General features: G+C 40.6%; 1 protein-coding gene across 1 annotated transcript in view; it reads left to right on the forward strand.

Moving 5' to 3' along the window:
- The window catches only part of fer1l6 (fer-1 like family member 6), a gene marked incomplete at its 5' end in the record, with an annotated part of 129,348 nt that overhangs the window by 37,813 nt on the left and 74,407 nt on the right, over positions 1-17,128 (forward strand). The window contains 4 exons of the mRNA XM_072569593.1: positions 3,601-3,691; positions 9,319-9,435; positions 11,068-11,220; positions 15,007-15,190. Coding sequence (XP_072425694.1) covers positions 3,601-3,691; positions 9,319-9,435; positions 11,068-11,220; positions 15,007-15,190 — 545 coding nt within the window. The remainder of the gene's footprint in view (positions 1-3,600; positions 3,692-9,318; positions 9,436-11,067; positions 11,221-15,006; positions 15,191-17,128) is intronic.

The following is a 17,128-nucleotide window of genomic DNA, read 5'->3' on the forward strand; positions in this document are numbered from 1 at the left end:
TTTAAACAAAGGGTTTAAAACAAATAGATAGTCCAAAGGTACTTACACTAACACAGAAAATGTCATGAGTCAACAACGAATTAGATTAGAAAAGCAAGATTAGAATTAAGAAGAATAAATTGGTGACCAGAAAACAAGAAATGCCAAAGGACTGGATTTTTAAGAATTCATGGATGTAGATGTCACTGGCTGAACCAGTAATTATTGCCGATCCCTAGTTGTCACAGAGAAGCTTGTGGTGAGCTGCCTTCTTGAACAGATGCAGGCCATGTGCTGTAGGCAGACTCACAATGTTGTTAGGCAGGAAATTTCAGGATTTTGACTCAGTAACACTAAAGTAATAGCAACATATTTCCGAGTCAGTGAGTAGCTTGGAGAGAACTTGCAGTCAGTGGTGCTCCCATGTATCTACTGCCTTTGTCCTATTAGATGATAGTAGTTGGGGGTTTGGAAGGTATTGTTTACGGAACCTTGTAAATTGTATCTTGTAGATGGTATTCACTACTCTTACTGAACAGTGGAGTGAGTGAATATTTGTTAATGTGGTGCCAATCAAGTGGGGTGATTTATTCTGGATGTTGTCAAAAAACATAGAAACATTGAAAAAGAGAAACTAGGAGCAGGAGTAGGCCATTTGGCCCTTTGAGCCTGTTCTGCCTATCAAATGATTTTTGGTGATCCTCTATCTCAATGCCATATTCCCACTTTCTCCTCATATCCTTTGATGCATTGAAAGTCTGAAAAAAAAAATTCTCAATTCCTGAGTATATTCAATAATTTGATCTCTGCAACCTTCTCTGGTAGAGAGTTACACAGGTTCACAATCCTTTGAGTGAAGAAATGTTTCCATATCACAATTCTAAATGGTTTATTCTGTGTCCTGAGACTGTGTCCACTGTTTATAGACTCCACAACCAGGCAAAACCTCCTCCTTACAAGTAATCTGTCAGCCATGTTAGAATTTTATACCTTTCAATCAGGTCCTTTCTGTGCCTTCTGAGCTCTAGTTGGACTCTTGTACACCAAATAATGAAAGTAGACTAGCAAGTGCAATAAAAAATTAGGAAGGCAAATGATCTATTGGCTTTCATTGCAAGAAGACTTGAGTTCAGATGTAAGGATGTCGTTCTTCAGTTATATAAGCCCAGTTAAACTAATGTCTCCTCAAAGGATAGTCCAACTATCCCCAGTATCAGTTTGGTGGATCTCCTCTGCACTCTCTCAATGGAAAATATATCCTCAGGTAAGAAAACAAAACTAGCATACAATACTCTCGATGATAGTTACACCAAGGCCCTGCATTAAGATCTTTGCAAGGGTTATGCTCATGGAATCATCTTATTGGAACTTAAGTGACACTGAATAAACACCTCAGGCCTTAAACTGCACTTCATTCTCTATATTCACTCACTGGATGTGACATCACTGGTAAGGCCCGCATTAATCACCCAACCCTAATTGCCCTGGAGCTGAATGGATTGCTTGACTATTTCAGAGGGCAGTTAACAGTCAACTACAATATTGTGTATCTAGAATGAAAGATAATGTCAGATTTCCTTTCTTAAATGACTGGATTGGTTCATTCAATAATCAATGATAGTTTCATGATCACCATTACTAAGATTAGGTTACATGTCCAGATTTTATTCATTGAATTCAAATTCCACTAGCGCCACATTCTAACTCTCCTTTGCTGCATGAACACTATGAATTTAAGAGTAGGTCATAGGCTGGGTAATTTGCAGTGAGGAACTCAATTCCTGACTTAAAGTCTTTTTCACCATGGACAAAGCTCAGTTTAGGAATGTGATGGAGTATTGTCCACTGGTTTTGTTGCTCCAGCTGTACTCAAGAAGCACAACACTAATCTGGACAAGCAACCTACTTGATTGGTTCCCCATTCAACATTCTCTTCCTTATCTCAGCGGTGTGTACCATCGACAAGATGTACTGCAGCAACTCATCAAGGCTCCTTCAGCAGGACTTCCCAAACCTACAGCCTCTAATGTCTAAGTGAACAAGGATAGCAGGCCTATGGGAATACCACTGCTTACAATTTGCTGTCCTATTCTCACATACTATCCTGACTGTCGTTATTCCTTCATTGTTGCTGAATCAGAATTCTGAAACTCTACCCTAAGAACATTGCAGATATATTTTCAACAGATGAACTAATGTGATCAAGAAGGGACTTATCATTAACTTTTCAAAGGCAATTAGGAATCTCATATCCAGTTAAGTTTCTATTCACTTTTAAGCTAAAGGATATTCATATAGGGGAATTGATTGCAGTAAAGTTATTAAATATCAAGAGAAGGTGGTTAGAATTGCTCTTGTTAAAGATGGTCATTCACTAGCATTTATGCTGCATATGTATATAGTACTTGAGATTTATCACCTGAAGCCTGAATGATGTCCAAACTTTGCTACATGCAGATATCAGCTGCTTCAGTATCTGAGGAGTTGTGAATAGTGCTGAACATTGTGCAGTTATTAATGGTTTTTCACAGTTCTGATCTTTAAATAGGAATGTCATTGAAGCAGTTGAGGATGTTTGTGCCGAGCGCACCAGCCTGAGGAACTCCTGCAGAGATGTCTTGGAGCTGATTGCCTTCCAACGACCACACCCAATCTCCTTTTGTATAAGAGTGACTCCAACCAATGGGAAGTCTTCTTCCTCGTTTTCGTTGACCAGTTTTGTTAGGGGTCCTTGGTGCCACACTCAGTCAAATTCTGTCTTGATTTCAAAGACAGTCACTGTCGTCACACCACTGGAGTTCAACTGTTTTGTTCATGTTTAGCCCAAGGCTTTGTACTGAAGCCAAGTGGCTCGTTTGAAACTGAGCTCAGCATCAGTGAATACATTGTCGGTCACTTACAGCAATGTGGACAACACTCCTGTCAGGAAAAAGTGAGGACTGCAGATGCTGGAGATCAGAGCTGAAAAATGTGTTGCTGGAAAAGCGCAGCAGGTCAGGCAGCATCCAAGGAGCAGGAGAATCGACGTTTCGGACATAAGCCCTTGAAGAAGGCCTTATTCCCGAAACGTTGATTCTCCTGCTCCTTGGATGCTGCCTGACCTGCTGCGCTTTTCCAGCAACACATTTTTCAACACTCCCGTCACACTAGTGAGAATTAAAAATAGGCTTATGGGGTAGTAATCAATCAAATTATAGCTTTTTATGGACAAGGCATGCTTGGGCATTTCTTTCAGTTTGTCAGGTAGGTACCAATGCTATTTATGTACAATAATAGCTGTCTAGAGGCAGAGCTTCTGTGGTTCCATGATCAGGAATTGTAGTCAATTCATCTCATACTTTCAGTCAGAACATGATTCAGAGGCTTCCCATCATGCCACTGAATAATGATCAGGAGTGAAGGATAAATGGGGTGATTTTGACTTTCTTCAGGTGCTGAGAAGAATTGCAGGATAATAAGAAGCAAATTATTTACTTACGACAATTATTCAAAGTGTTTTGTTAACTATAGCCAGTTGGTGGGACTTTCGCTTGAAGTTCAGCGCAAGCAATGAACTATTGCCTTTGACTGTGAAACAGCCACCACTTATCTAACTAATAGCTCAATGGACTTGAATTCCAGAAATTTTGCCAGCTTTGCTGAAAAGGAAATCGAAAGTGTTGAACAAACGGCGCTTGACAAGAAACGCTTCAGTACCAGCAGGATGGAACTGGTAGGACACTGACTGAACAGAGTGTGTATAAAGGCTGTGATCTCAATGCTGCTGCTGCTCAGCCACTGAAAATCAGGCAGAAACCAAATTGGGTGTAACATTGGAGTTTGTGCTGGACTTCTGCAGAAGTGAGCAGCTCCAAAGAAATATTTTGGTGTGTTTGGCCTTTAAGACATGATGCGTCTTATAACTGTTAAAGTACAGAGCAGCTAAAAGACAATTGCACATGTAAATTCCCATCACCTTCTTCTAGCCGTCTTTCCATAATTAATTCCTGATGCAATAGATTCCTTGAGGTTTACTGTGGGGTAAAGAACAGTAGTGGGGGGATTTTAACTGTTAGGTGCCTGAGTGACAGACAGCACTGACAACACGCCTTATCCTTTAGAGCATGGAGGCCAAAACCTTTGGCCTCAGAGAGTTGGAGTTGGGGAGTTAGTGGCCTGGTGCAGCTTGCTGGACTGGAGCCAGCACAAGGTCAGTGAGTCTGTTGGCAAGTGGCCAGCAGAAAGGTCATTTCTGGGAGGAGGGGGATTTGCCATTAGAGGAAGCAAGAAAGTAAATACAGGGTGGCAGCAACTAGTATTTTTTTTGAGACATCCAAGTGCTTTGTTTCCTAATTCAACTATTGACCAAAGATTTGAATTACAATTTTGTAAGAATATTCCTTAAAAAAGAGGGATGAAATGTTTCATCTTGTGTTAACAACACATTTAATATTAACATTCGTGTTTGCAGTGTGGTGTTCTTGTGTGATATGGACACAACATGTATTAATACACAAAGCTTGTTCTTTGCATCAGAAAGAATGTGTACATTCATTGTGCTGTTTCAACTGAACCTAATAGTTAACAGCCTCTGGCCCAGGAGAATGCATTGACCTATCAAAGCCAACCTATTTGATTTAAGTTTAAACAAAGCTTAACAGTTAATTGTTAGTCATCACCCAACTGATATATTGTCTGTGGCAATGCCCTGACCAAGTAGAGTCCACTTGCCAAGCAATCAGCACTCTCTTCTCACACAGTATACTTTGTAATTTAGAAAATGCTGGAAAATCTCAATAGGTCTGGCAGCATCTGTAAAGAGAGAAAAGAGCTGATGTTTCGAGTCTAACTGACCTTTGTCAAAGCTGGTCACTGAGGAAGGATATATGGCTGTGGAAGCGAGTCTTAGTAAATACCTTGTCTAACACTGAGAGAGAAAAGGAAAGCAGTGAAGGTGGACGGGGGAGAGAGACAAACGAAAATCGTGTCAGAGAGAAGAGCAGTATTTCTTCAGGGTAGGCATTCCTGGAAGAGAGGTGGCAGTGGGTTAAACACTGGATAAAAGCAAATTACTGCGTGTGAGAAACAAAGCTCACTCACTTCAATAATTTCAGTCCGAGACAAGATCTGAATCAGTAGTATCATTTATTTTATCCTTGCAAGAGGGTGCGATGTCCACTGTCTACAAGGCAGGGACACACACACAGTGAATTCAACGAATACACGATATTTATGTAATTTGGTTCCTTTTTTTTTATCCCATTGCTCCTCCCCGTTTACATCTTCCACTTCTCTAAGACCAGCACCCATTACTCCTGTTTATCTCTTGCCTTATCCGGCCTTGTCTGTGACAAAATGCTTCTTTCTGGCCTCACAAGGCCGTTTGACCACATCCCGCTGTGCCCCATTGTTAGGTATTATCTACTCCCTCCATCTGTGCTTTGCCCAACCATACTGATCCTTATGACCTTTTAATTGGGGTTTGTTCCTGTGTTTCTATAAAAGTGGGAAACAGATGCTTATAACTACTGCTTGTGCAAGCATATCTGGCTTAACCTACAACCTCACAGCACCTTATCTATTTGTCTGTAACATCTACGATTGTTTTGCAGTCACGTTTCATTCTTGCATACAATTTTAGCTAATACAAAAACAATTATGTATTTCCTCCACATAGTTTGCATTCTAGTTGACTCAGCTCTTAGTTGAAACAATTACACATTGTTGTGAGTTCATTTACCTTGCATAAGTAATTATAATTGCAGAAGTAGCACTACTTTACCTATATCCCCACACTGTGGATGCTGGAATCTGAGACCAAAAGAGAAAATTTGACAAAGGGTCAGTTAGACTCGAAATGGCAGCTCTTTTTTCTCCTTACAGATGCTGCCAGACCTGCTGAGATTTTCCAGCATTTTCTCTTTTGGTTTCAGATTCCAGTATCTGCAGTAATTTGCTTTTATACTTTGTAATTTACTTTGGTAATTCTTGTAAAATGTGCTGATGAGTACAAGACAAAAATCTGGGACAAAATGTGTCTTTTTTTTAGCAATAATCAAGGTCTTTACTATCTGATGGCAATTTGTAAAAACAAAATACAACTTATATTAATAATAGACCCAATCCTGTAATTTAAAGGAATCCTGGACAATCAGCACATTCTCTATTTTGGGCGTTCTAACATAAATTTGGATCATTATTTAAATTCAGAATTAACCAAAGGCCAATGAAATAGAGCATCAAAAAAATTGCTCTCCCTTGGCACAATGAAGAAATAATTTTTAACTTCTCTTTTTGAGAGCTTTATAGTGAAAATTGCTGGGTTCAGGCTTTATTCAGGTCTGTCCTGAACTGACACCTGTGTCCTTTTTATAGGTTGGGCTGCCTGTTCTGGTTTCTGAAAGTACCATCACATCAGCTCACAATCCTGTGTCCACAGTCCCGCTATTGCCCATATATCGCCCTATGCTTCACCTTCCCACATTGATCAAACGAACAACCCATCAGTGGCCCGATTGAATAAATCATGACTACCAGTTCAACCACTTTCTTCTCAGCCCTGTACAGTAAAAGAATGTTTGCAAAGAAAACTTTAAAAATGTACCATTCTTTTAATGCCTGATAATTTTTTTCCTCCTATAGAAGAGTTCAGGAAAGATTCATGTTTAATTTCTGTAGTATCCTGCACTATCCCCTATTTTTTATGTTTGTTAAACTTGCTCAGTAAAAGGTACTTACTTCCCAAAATATGCAGGAGCTTTTAAACATGGCAAATGCCAATATATGATGAGGATTGGCTTACTACAGCTATTCTGTTGTTGTTAGATTCAATTTAGTACTAACTAGACCAAACTAAAATGGTCTAAAGTTAAAATTGCTTCCAAAAGAAAATAATATCAAATTGGCTGACCAATAGAAAGTAGGATATGCACAGCTGATTCCAAACTCTTATGCAGCCTCTGTAAGCAATATAGCATACTTCAAATGCCTAATACATTTCTCTTCATTTTATTAGTTTCCAACACGAACATAAAGTTCATGATTTGGAGCTTTAATATTGCAATTTTTGATTGCATTTTGTATTTTGACAGGTTTTTATTTTTTGCAATACTGTAACTCTTAAGGAGTGAGGAAGTCTTGTAGCCTAGTGGTTAGTGCTTCTGCCTTTGAGCATCTAGCTTCAAGTGCCACTCCAGGACTTGGTGGTCAAGAATGTGCATTTGTAACATGGCCGAAAAGATTCAGGCTCAACTTGTAAATCCTTCCACCGCACAGCCAGGTCATGTGGTTATAGAGAGAGCAAGAGAGATTCCTGGTCAGCCATACGTTGGAAAGAAAATCACAATCTCTACCATCACTAGCCAGAATCGCAGTTGGTGATAAGCATATAAAATTTGTCAAAGTAACTTGGACTCTTTGGAGGGCAGGTGGCGAACAGATTGGAGGGCAAGGGATTCAATTCCTGTTCCAGTGGGGGTGGATTTGGAATTTGCCTCCTTACCAGATCCAAAGTGGTGAGGGCTGTGGCATTATGGGTTGGACTTCCATTTGCAGTGAGAAGTGAAGTAGAAAGAGGCAGACTGAGACGGAAAATCTTGGATCTGCAAGTTTAAGACAAGAGGAGGGCATGCAATGAAATAAATGGTTTTTGGATTGCATGAAACAGTAACCATGTAGTTCAACAGCAGTTCTGCTCCAGGGTCATCACAACATGAGCCTGGAAATATGGTTGGTGTGTTCATGCATTTAGAATAAATGGGTTTAATGCCTCTGCAAATAGTGGATGGAGAAATTTGAGACAAATACATTAAGCATCATATAATTGTGATGCTTAACTACAATTTCCAGATCATAGAGTCATTATGGCACAGAATGAAACCATTTTCCCATCTTGCTGATGATAGTATCTTTTTCATTTAACAAACATAGGGCTAAAGAAATCCAGCTTTCAGAGCATTGTTTAATTTAATGTTGGAAATTGAGTTGAGGAACACTCAACAAACTTCACAAATAAAACAACAAGCTAGATCTAAAATGTCTCCATATGTTGCCCATTATGAGTATTTTGTCACCTCACTTTCTCTCAATGAAATTGAAGCATGAGTAGGCCATTTAGCTGCTTGAGTTTGATCTGCCCTTAACAAGGTCAGTGCTGATCTCATTATGGCCTTAATTCCATTTTCTTCCTTGCTCCTCAACTCAAAAAGTTGCTTTATGCCTTCGCTTGAACTTCGAGCCTTTGACATTGGTTCCTTTATATCATGGATACAGATCAACATATGACACTTATGTGTACAACGCAGAAGGTAACTGAAAACTATGATGCTTTCTCCATCTATGCCCACTGATGTTTAACACTACCAGTGGAAACCATTCATTTGGGATTCTTTCCAGGACATTAAGATTTGCATATTTTTTTTGAAAGAGAAGTGTAATTTTTTGCTGAGTAAAACAATAATGTCATTACTGGGAAATAGAAGGTTTGACTAGTCACTCAATAACAGCATCAAGTATAGTCAGATGCAGTTTGATACCAGTCAGATCTAGTCTGCATCAACAGACTGATCATCTCAAAGAGAAAAAGGACAAGCTGCCATATCATTCTGAGTTTTCCATTTCCCCCACGAGCTATCATTTTTAGTCTGTCTGAATATCTAAATATCTTTTAAAGGCTGCATCCCTCACTTCCTCTGAAAGTTCATTCAACACTCAAGCCATTCTTTTTGTTAAAAAAAAATTCCCTCTCATGTCTCTTTAAAATCTTTCTCCTCTCACCTTAAAAATATACCCTTTAGTCATGAAATCCCCCACCTTAGGGAATAGACACCTGCTGTTCACCTTATCTACACCCCTCATGATTTTATAAACTACTATTAAGTCGCCTCTCAACCTCCTACACTTCAGTCAAAACAGTCCAAATCTCTCCTTATAACTCAAATCCTCCATTCCCAGCAACATCCTGGTAAATCTCTACTGAACCCTCAGTGCAAAAACATTGTTTTGTTTTGCTTGTATTGTCCAATGCCTATAAGGAATTCAGCTGAGACTGTTCAGACCTCTTCCAGGCAGAACATTACAATTAGCAGAAAGAATTTCCATCAATTTAAACTGAATTCCAGGTTCACATAATCTTTAAGGTGCTTTTTTAAAGTAGGTGAGCACTGCTGGACTATAGAGGAGAAAGTCAAAAACTCCAGATCCCCTGTCCAGATTGTTGAGTGACATGCATGCCTGCAGATACATGTTTTAGTGTAACCTGCCGACAGAAAACTAGAAACGAAGAAAGAAAACATTGTTTGATGAACCATCAAAGTCAGCTTTCACAGTCATGACCTTGCTCAATCTTTCTTTGTATTCCAGGAATTGATAAGCAGTGAAGCAAGGGCAATGATTCAGGAGAAGAAGAAGATGTCAATGAATGAATGGCTGCGTGAAATTCAGAACTGGATGCAAAAGTTACGATTTCTTGCAGATGAGGTACAGTGCAGTCAAGAATAGAAAGGAATATTTCACTGTAATTAAATATTAGTTTGTCAATCTGGTAAAGGAATCTAAAGATAAGGCAGCAACTTTCTCTGTGTTAACATCCGTATTGTTTGTTTTTTGCCTAATCACTTCAGGAACCATCTCTATTTATCTATGAGTGTGTTTCAAGAAGGCCATAACACAATACTGGATAGAATTATGGACATGTGGGGTCCAGTCACAGAGCTTCAATGCAGACCAGTTAGATATATATATAATTGCCATAAAAAGAGGGCAGCATAGAAAGAGCTGATTCGGCCCATCATGCTGATGCTAGATCTTTGAAAGAGTTTGTTCAATGAGTCCCATTCTCCATTCCCTCACCCACCTGTCCTTTCTCAATAGTCCTGTATTTTTCCCCACTTAATTTCTTTTTATTCATTCATGGCATTAAGGCAAGCTAGGCCAATATTTATTGCCCATCCCTAACTGAGTCAACTACATCAGTGTGCATCTGGAATCACATGTAGGCCAGATGAGGTAAGGATGGCAGTTTCCTTCCCTGAGGGACAGTAGTGAACCAGGTGGGCTTTTCCAACAATTGGCAATGGATTCACAGTTATTATTAGGCTCTTAATTCCAGATTTTTATTGAATTGTAATTCCACCGTCTGCCATGACAGGATTTGAATTCGGGTTCCCAGAAGTTTACCTGTGTATCTGGATTAATAGTCCAGTGATAATATTACAAGGCTATTCCTGGAGATACTTTCCTCTTAATACCTGTTATTTGTTTTAACAATGTGCACTGTATTTAATTTTACAGCACAGCTTTTAAAATATTGGGTTACCAGTTGGATGGCAACACAGTGATGCATCAGTATTTTAATACAGTGTTGGAGTTATGTAGGCACATCTGGCAAATTCAGGAGAGTCCTTTAGTTCTTGTCTAGCACCTTTAATTTACCATTAACAAGGTTCTTAATGAGGCATGCTGGCTCAGTGGTTAGCACTGCTGCCTCACAGTGCCAGGGACCCAAGTTTGAATCTCCCCTTGGGTGACTGTGTGGAGTTTGCATGTTTTCCCCATGTCTGTGTGGGTTTCCTTGGGAGCTTTGATTTCTGCCCAGAGTTCAAAGATGTGCAGGTTAGGTGGATTCGCCACGGAAAATGCAGGGTTACGGGGACAGGGTGAGTCTGGATGGGATGCATTGTTGATAGGCCAAATGGGCTGCTTACAGACTGGAGGGATTATATGAGTCTAATGGACTGGCTGCATTGCGAGGACAGACAATCCTCCCTGCCCCTAACCTATATTGGCCAAAATACAAATCCATGAGGAACAGGGTTGGGAAACTGGCAGATTGGTCACTACTGGTATTTTTGGGCTCCACTTGCTTCCATTCCTGTCCTTTGGCAGGGCCCACTGTTCACATCTGTGATCACTCATCACCTCCTGAACTTTATCGTCTGTTCTGAAGAAAGCTCCCAGAACTGAAATGTTAACTCTGTTTCCCTCTCTAAAGGTGATGCCTGAAGGGCTGGATTTTTCTGTTTTCATTTCAGGTCTCCAGAACTTGTAATATTTTGACTTTTCAGTTAAAAACAAAAGGCTTAGTTATTTTCTCTCTTTCTATATTTTCAGCCACAACATACTATTCCAGATGTGTTCATTTGGATGCTCAGCGGCAACAAGAGAATTGCATATGCACGGATTCAAGCAAAGGACATCCTGTATTCTAAGAAAAATGATGAGAAGGGGAAAAACTGTGGGATGATCCAGTCTCTATTTCTTAAAGTATTCATTTGTTTTGCTGTAGAAATGTTTCAACTTGCATGGCATCTTAAAAGAGAAAGAAAACCTAGCCAAATTGCATTTTCTTGGGCTGTGCATTGTTCTGTTCCACAGGATAGACAGATGGGTATTCTGACTCCAAGTCACAGGCATTTTGCTAAGGCCCGTTGGCGTATGATGATCCTTGTGTGTGAGCTGGTATGCCTGATCATCTATTTTGCCCCTGAGTGTGGGAGGGTGCCTGACGTTCACTTAGAGAACAGTTCAGCAGCCCAAGCTAGGCCTGCAAGTATAGAAACCCTTATGGATGCTTCTCCACCACAACCACAACTCCCCTTAAATAGCCTCACCATTATTGTCTCACTCACACTTCTGAATTCCCTTACCTTCCCTGATTTCCATCAAACCGCCCTTACTGTCCCATTCCCCCAAACATAGAACTTATAACATTACAGCACAGTACTTCGGCCCTCAATGTTGCACTGACCTGTGGAACCAATCTGAAGCCCATCTAACCTACACTATTCCATTCTCCTCCTTGTGCCTATCAAATGGCCATTTAAATGCCCTTAAAGTTGGTGAATCTACCACTGTTGCACACAGTGCGTTCCATGCCCATACTACTCTCTGAGTAAAGAAACTACCTCTGACATCTGTCCTACATCTATCACCCCTCAATTTAAAGCTATGTCTTCTTGTGCTAATCATCGCCATTTGAGGAAAAAGGCTCTCACTGTCCAACCTATCTAACCCTCTGATTAGCTTATACCTCTAAATTAAGTCGCCTCTCAACCTTCTTCTCTCTAATGAAAACAGACCCAATTCCCTCAGCCTTTCCTTGTAAGACCTTCCCTCCATACCAGGCAACACCTTATTAGATCTCCTCTGAACCCTTTTCAAAGCTTCCACATCCTTCCTATAAGACAGTGACCAGAACTGTACGCAATACTCCAAAGAACAAAGAACAAAGAGCAGTGAACATTACAGCACGGGAACAGGCCCTTCAGCCCTCCAAGCCTGCGCTGATCAAGATCCTCAATCTAAATCATCTATTTTCTAAGGATCTGTATCCCTCTGCTCCCTGCCCATTCATGTATCTGTCCAGATACATCTTAAATGACGCTATCGTTCTTGCCCCTACCACCTCCGCTGGCAACACATTCCAGGCACCTCCCACTCTGTGTAAAGAACTTTCCACGCATATCCCCCCTTAACTTTTCCCCTCTCACTTTGAACTCACAACCCTTAGTAATTGCGTCCTTTACTCTGGGAAAAAGTTTCTTGCTATCCACCCTGTCTACATCTCTCATGATTTTGTAAGCCTCAATCAGATCCCCCTCAACCGACTTCTTTCCAATGAAAATAATCCTAATCTACTCAACCTCTCCTCATAGCTAGCACCCTCCATACCAGGAAACATCCTGGTGAACCTCCTCTGCATCCTCTCCAAAGCATCCACATCCTTTTGATAGTATGGTGACCAGAACTGTACACAAATGTGGCCAAACCAAAATCTTATATAATTAAAACATGACATGCCAACTCTTGTACTCAATACCCCCTCCAATGAAGGAAAGCATGCCGTATGCCTCTTGATCACTCTATTGACTTGCATTACCACCGTTAGGGAACAATGGACTTGAGCACCCAGATCTCTCTGTACATCAATTTTCCCCAGGACTTTTCCATTAACTGTATAGTTTGCTCTGGAACTGCATCTTCCAAAATGCATCACCTCACATTTGTCCAGATTGAACTCCAACTGCCATTTCTCTGCCCAATTTTCCAATCTATCTATATTCTGCTGTATTCTCTGACAGTCTCCTTCACTATCTGCTACTCCCACTAGTCTTACTTCACCTCTGCAAATTTGCTAATGAGGCAACTTACACCTTCCTCCAAATCATTTATGTATATCACAAACAACAGTGGTCCCAGCACGGATCACTGTGGGGCACTACTGGTCACAGGTCTCCATTTTGAGAAGCTCCCTTCCACTACTACTCTCTGTCTCCTGTTGCCCAACCTGTTCTCTATCTATCCAGCTAGAACACCCTGGACCCCATGCAACTTCACCTTCATCAACTTACCATGGGGAACCTCAACAAATGTCTTCCTAAAGTGGCTGTACCAGGGTTTTGTACAGGTACAACATTATCTCATCGTTCCGAAACTCAATCCCTCTACCAATAAAAGCTAACATACCATATGCCTCCCTCAGCCCTTTCACCCTCTTTATCCCCTCTCTTTCCCCAAACACTCTCACGGTGTCCGTTAAATAAACAACTCACCAGCACATTTGGATGTATTTTATCTCATAGGTCTGTCAAAATGAATAAACATAACTTGAATAGCAGTTTAATAAACCACTATTCTATTCAGAAGCTCCAAAGTGTCAAAACAAATAAACTCACTTTTCCTTACTCAGCTAGGAAAACAAACCCTGCTGAGCAGAATCCATTTGAGCTTTCGAAGATCACTAAAAACTCTGTAAAAGCTATGAAACAGGTGGCCAAGCTGTTCTTTGAATATTTAGTGCAAGCTCAAGCATATTTCAAAGCTTTAAAACAAGCAAATGTAGGAATTTCTTTTGATATATAAATGGCAAAAGAGAGGCAAAGGTGGACATTGGACCACTGGATAATGATGCAGGAGAGATATTAGTGGGGAGCAAGGAAATAGCTGAGGAACTGAATAATTACTTTGCATCAGTTTCCACATCTGGCAGAGATTTCCCTGCACATCCAAACACCATGTCCGTTGCTCTCAATGTGGTCTCCTCTACACCGGGGAGACAGGACACCAACTTGCGGAACATTTCATAGAACATCTCTGGGGCACAAGCACCTAACAACCCCAGCACCCTGTGGCTGACCACTTCAACTCCCCCTCCCAATCCATGCAAGTCCTGGGCTTCCTCTACTGCCAGATCCAAGCCACCCGATGCCTGGAGGAAGAATGCCCCATCTTCCGCTTTGGGACCCTCCAACCACATGGCATCAATGTCAATTTCACCAGTTTCCTTATCTCCTCTCCCCACTTTTATCCTGGATCCAACCCTCCAAATTGGCATCGCCCTCTTGAACTTCTCCCACCTATACATCTTATTGTCAAAGGTACTGTGTGGGTGTGTGTACGGAATGAAGGAGGAGTGGATCAGGGAGTCCTTGAGGAAATGGTCTTTGTGGAAGGCTGACAAAGTAAGGGAGGGGAATATGTGTCTGGTGGTGGCAACACGCTGGAGGTGACAGAAGTGGCAGTTAATGATCCTCTGGATGTGGATACTGATGGGATGGTAAGTGAGGACAAGGGGGGACCCTGTTGCTGTTGTGGGAGGGAAGAGACGGGGTGAGGGCAAACTGTGGAAGCTGGGTTGGACCCAGCTGAGGACCATGTCAACCATGGTGCTGGGAATTCCTCCGTTGAGAAAGAAGGTAGACATTTCAGCGGCCCCCCTGTTGAAGTGGGAATCATCAGAACAGATGTGACAGAGATGCAGGAACTGTGAGAATGCAATGGAGTCTTTACGGGAAGCAGGGTGTGGGAATGCATGGTCAAGGTAACTGCGGGAATCAATAAGTTTGCAGTGGAAAAGGAAACTTCTTTGTTTAATCTGAGGCTGAATTCAAACATAAACCCTAAGTATATCAATGCTATTTTGTACCTACTTCCCCCACTCAACTCTGAAGTTATTCAGTTCAGTGAATGTTCTATTTTGATTAGAAGTTGTTGAATGGCTGTTATTTGTGCTTCTTGCAATGCCATTTTTTGACATGTGTATCTTTTCAGTTGCCAGGAAATCGTGTTATAGGATGGCCTGTGCAAGCAAAAGTGGACATTAACCTATGGTTAGGTCCAACCAGACACATGGATGCTATTCTGGAAAATCTGCCCAATGAATTTGATCCAGAAATGCCATCAAAAAGTAATGCTGCGTATGGGATTTCCCCACCCCTCAGTATTATTTATAAAGGTAGGTGGGACGGATCTTAATTCCAATTCATAACTAATTCTGTATTTAATCTTTTCTGTATTAATGGTGAGATTTTTCCACAACTAGAGTGCAGCCAGTTATTCCCGATGACATCAAAAGACAAGGAAGGAAGTTTTAGACTCTAAAATTGTGGAATTCAATGTTGAGTCCTGAAGGCTGCATTGAGCATGTCTTTTCTTCCATGTCTTTTACCCATCCCATGTCATGAGCTTTTTCAGCATAGCTAAACCATTTTGTCTCACTCATAGCCCCAGATATCATGTATCTAGCATCTTTTCCCTGGTTACCAACAACAATCCCTTTATCCACCTTTTCTCTCTGTTCAGGCTCTGTCTGCACCTATCCATACTCTCTTTCTCCCCTCCAACTCATGTCATTAGCATAACTATACCTTTTCTACGTTGCTATCACTTCCAAAGCAGAATCCGTGGTCTTAAAAGGTTAATTCTGTTTTATCTCCAAAGATGCTGCCAGACCTGTTGAGTTTCCCCAACAATTTGTTTTTGTTTGTTTCAGATCGCCAGCATCTTTGTTTTATATACAGAGCTTTATTTATACAGCAAATGTGGGTAGATGTATTTTAAGGTATTTTAAATTGTTACCAAAGCAAATTAATGCAATCTGTAACATATTAGAGTCATAGAGTCTGACAGCATAGAAACAGACCCTTCAGTCCGACTAGTCCATGCTGACCATGTTCCCACACTAACCTAGTTCCCACTTGCCTGTATTTGGCCTGTATCCCTCCAAGCCTTTCCTATATACGTACTTATCTAAATGAATTTTATATGTTGTAACTATACCTGCATTCACCACTTCCACACATGAACCAAACTCTATGGAAAAGAGTTGCCCCCATGTCCTTCATAAAACTTTCTCCTCTCACTTTAAAAATATGCCCCCTAACTTTGACCCTTACTATTCACCTTATCTATGTCTCTTATGATTTTATAAATCTTTATAAGGTCACCCCACAACCTCCTATGCTCCAGTAAAGAAAGACCCCAGCCTATCCAACCTATTTTTATAATCAAACCTTCCATTTTTTAATGAATTCACAGGTGACAATAGAAGCATTGAGGAGATGCCAACATATTGATATTTTCACTGAGGTGTAGTGATCCATGTTAATGTTGTAAGAACATAAGTTCAAATCCCATCACGGTGGCTGGTGGAATTTAAATTCTGTTAGTAAAATCTGGTGTATGGAACTACTCTCAGTAATGGTGACCGTGACAAATATCTTTAACTTTTTTTTTAAAAAGATGTTCTTACCCAGTCTGGCCTACATGTAACTCCAGACTCACAGCAATTTAATTGACACTTATTGCTTTTTTGAACATGCATAAAACATCATGCTGTTCAAGGGAAGTTAAGGATGGGCATCAAATCCTGGCCTTGCTGCCAACCATGAAAGGATAACAACGAAAAAATGTGCCAAACATAATTTTGTCTGGTTTCTGTTCTTAATATCCTGGTAAATCTTTTCTGAACCCTCTCCAGATTAACAATATCCTTCCTAGAGCACAATGACCAGAATTGCACACAGTACTCTGGAAAAGGTATCATCAACATCCTGTACAACCTCAACATTCTTTACCACCCTGTCCACCTGTGGCAAAAATTTCAAAGAATTACGTATCTGAACCTGTAGATTTCTCTGTTCTACAACACCACTGAGGGTCCTAATTTTATTGTATGTTATTGCTCTTGTTTGTTTTGCCAAAGTGCAGTTCTTCGCATTTTCCAAATTAAAGTTGCTTGGAAAATGTTAACTACTTATGAAAATCTAGCAGACAGCATCTTTCACATACTCTGCATTTGAAAAGGTTTATGACTCTAGCTCCTTCACACGAAAGAGGAGATGATTACATTAGGCTTAGGCTGTGATTTCATTTCTTTGAACAATGATGATAA

The sequence above is a fragment of the Chiloscyllium punctatum genome, chromosome 5 (assembly GCF_047496795.1).
Source record: "Chiloscyllium punctatum isolate Juve2018m chromosome 5, sChiPun1.3, whole genome shotgun sequence".
NCBI lineage: Eukaryota > Metazoa > Chordata > Chondrichthyes > Orectolobiformes > Hemiscylliidae > Chiloscyllium > Chiloscyllium punctatum.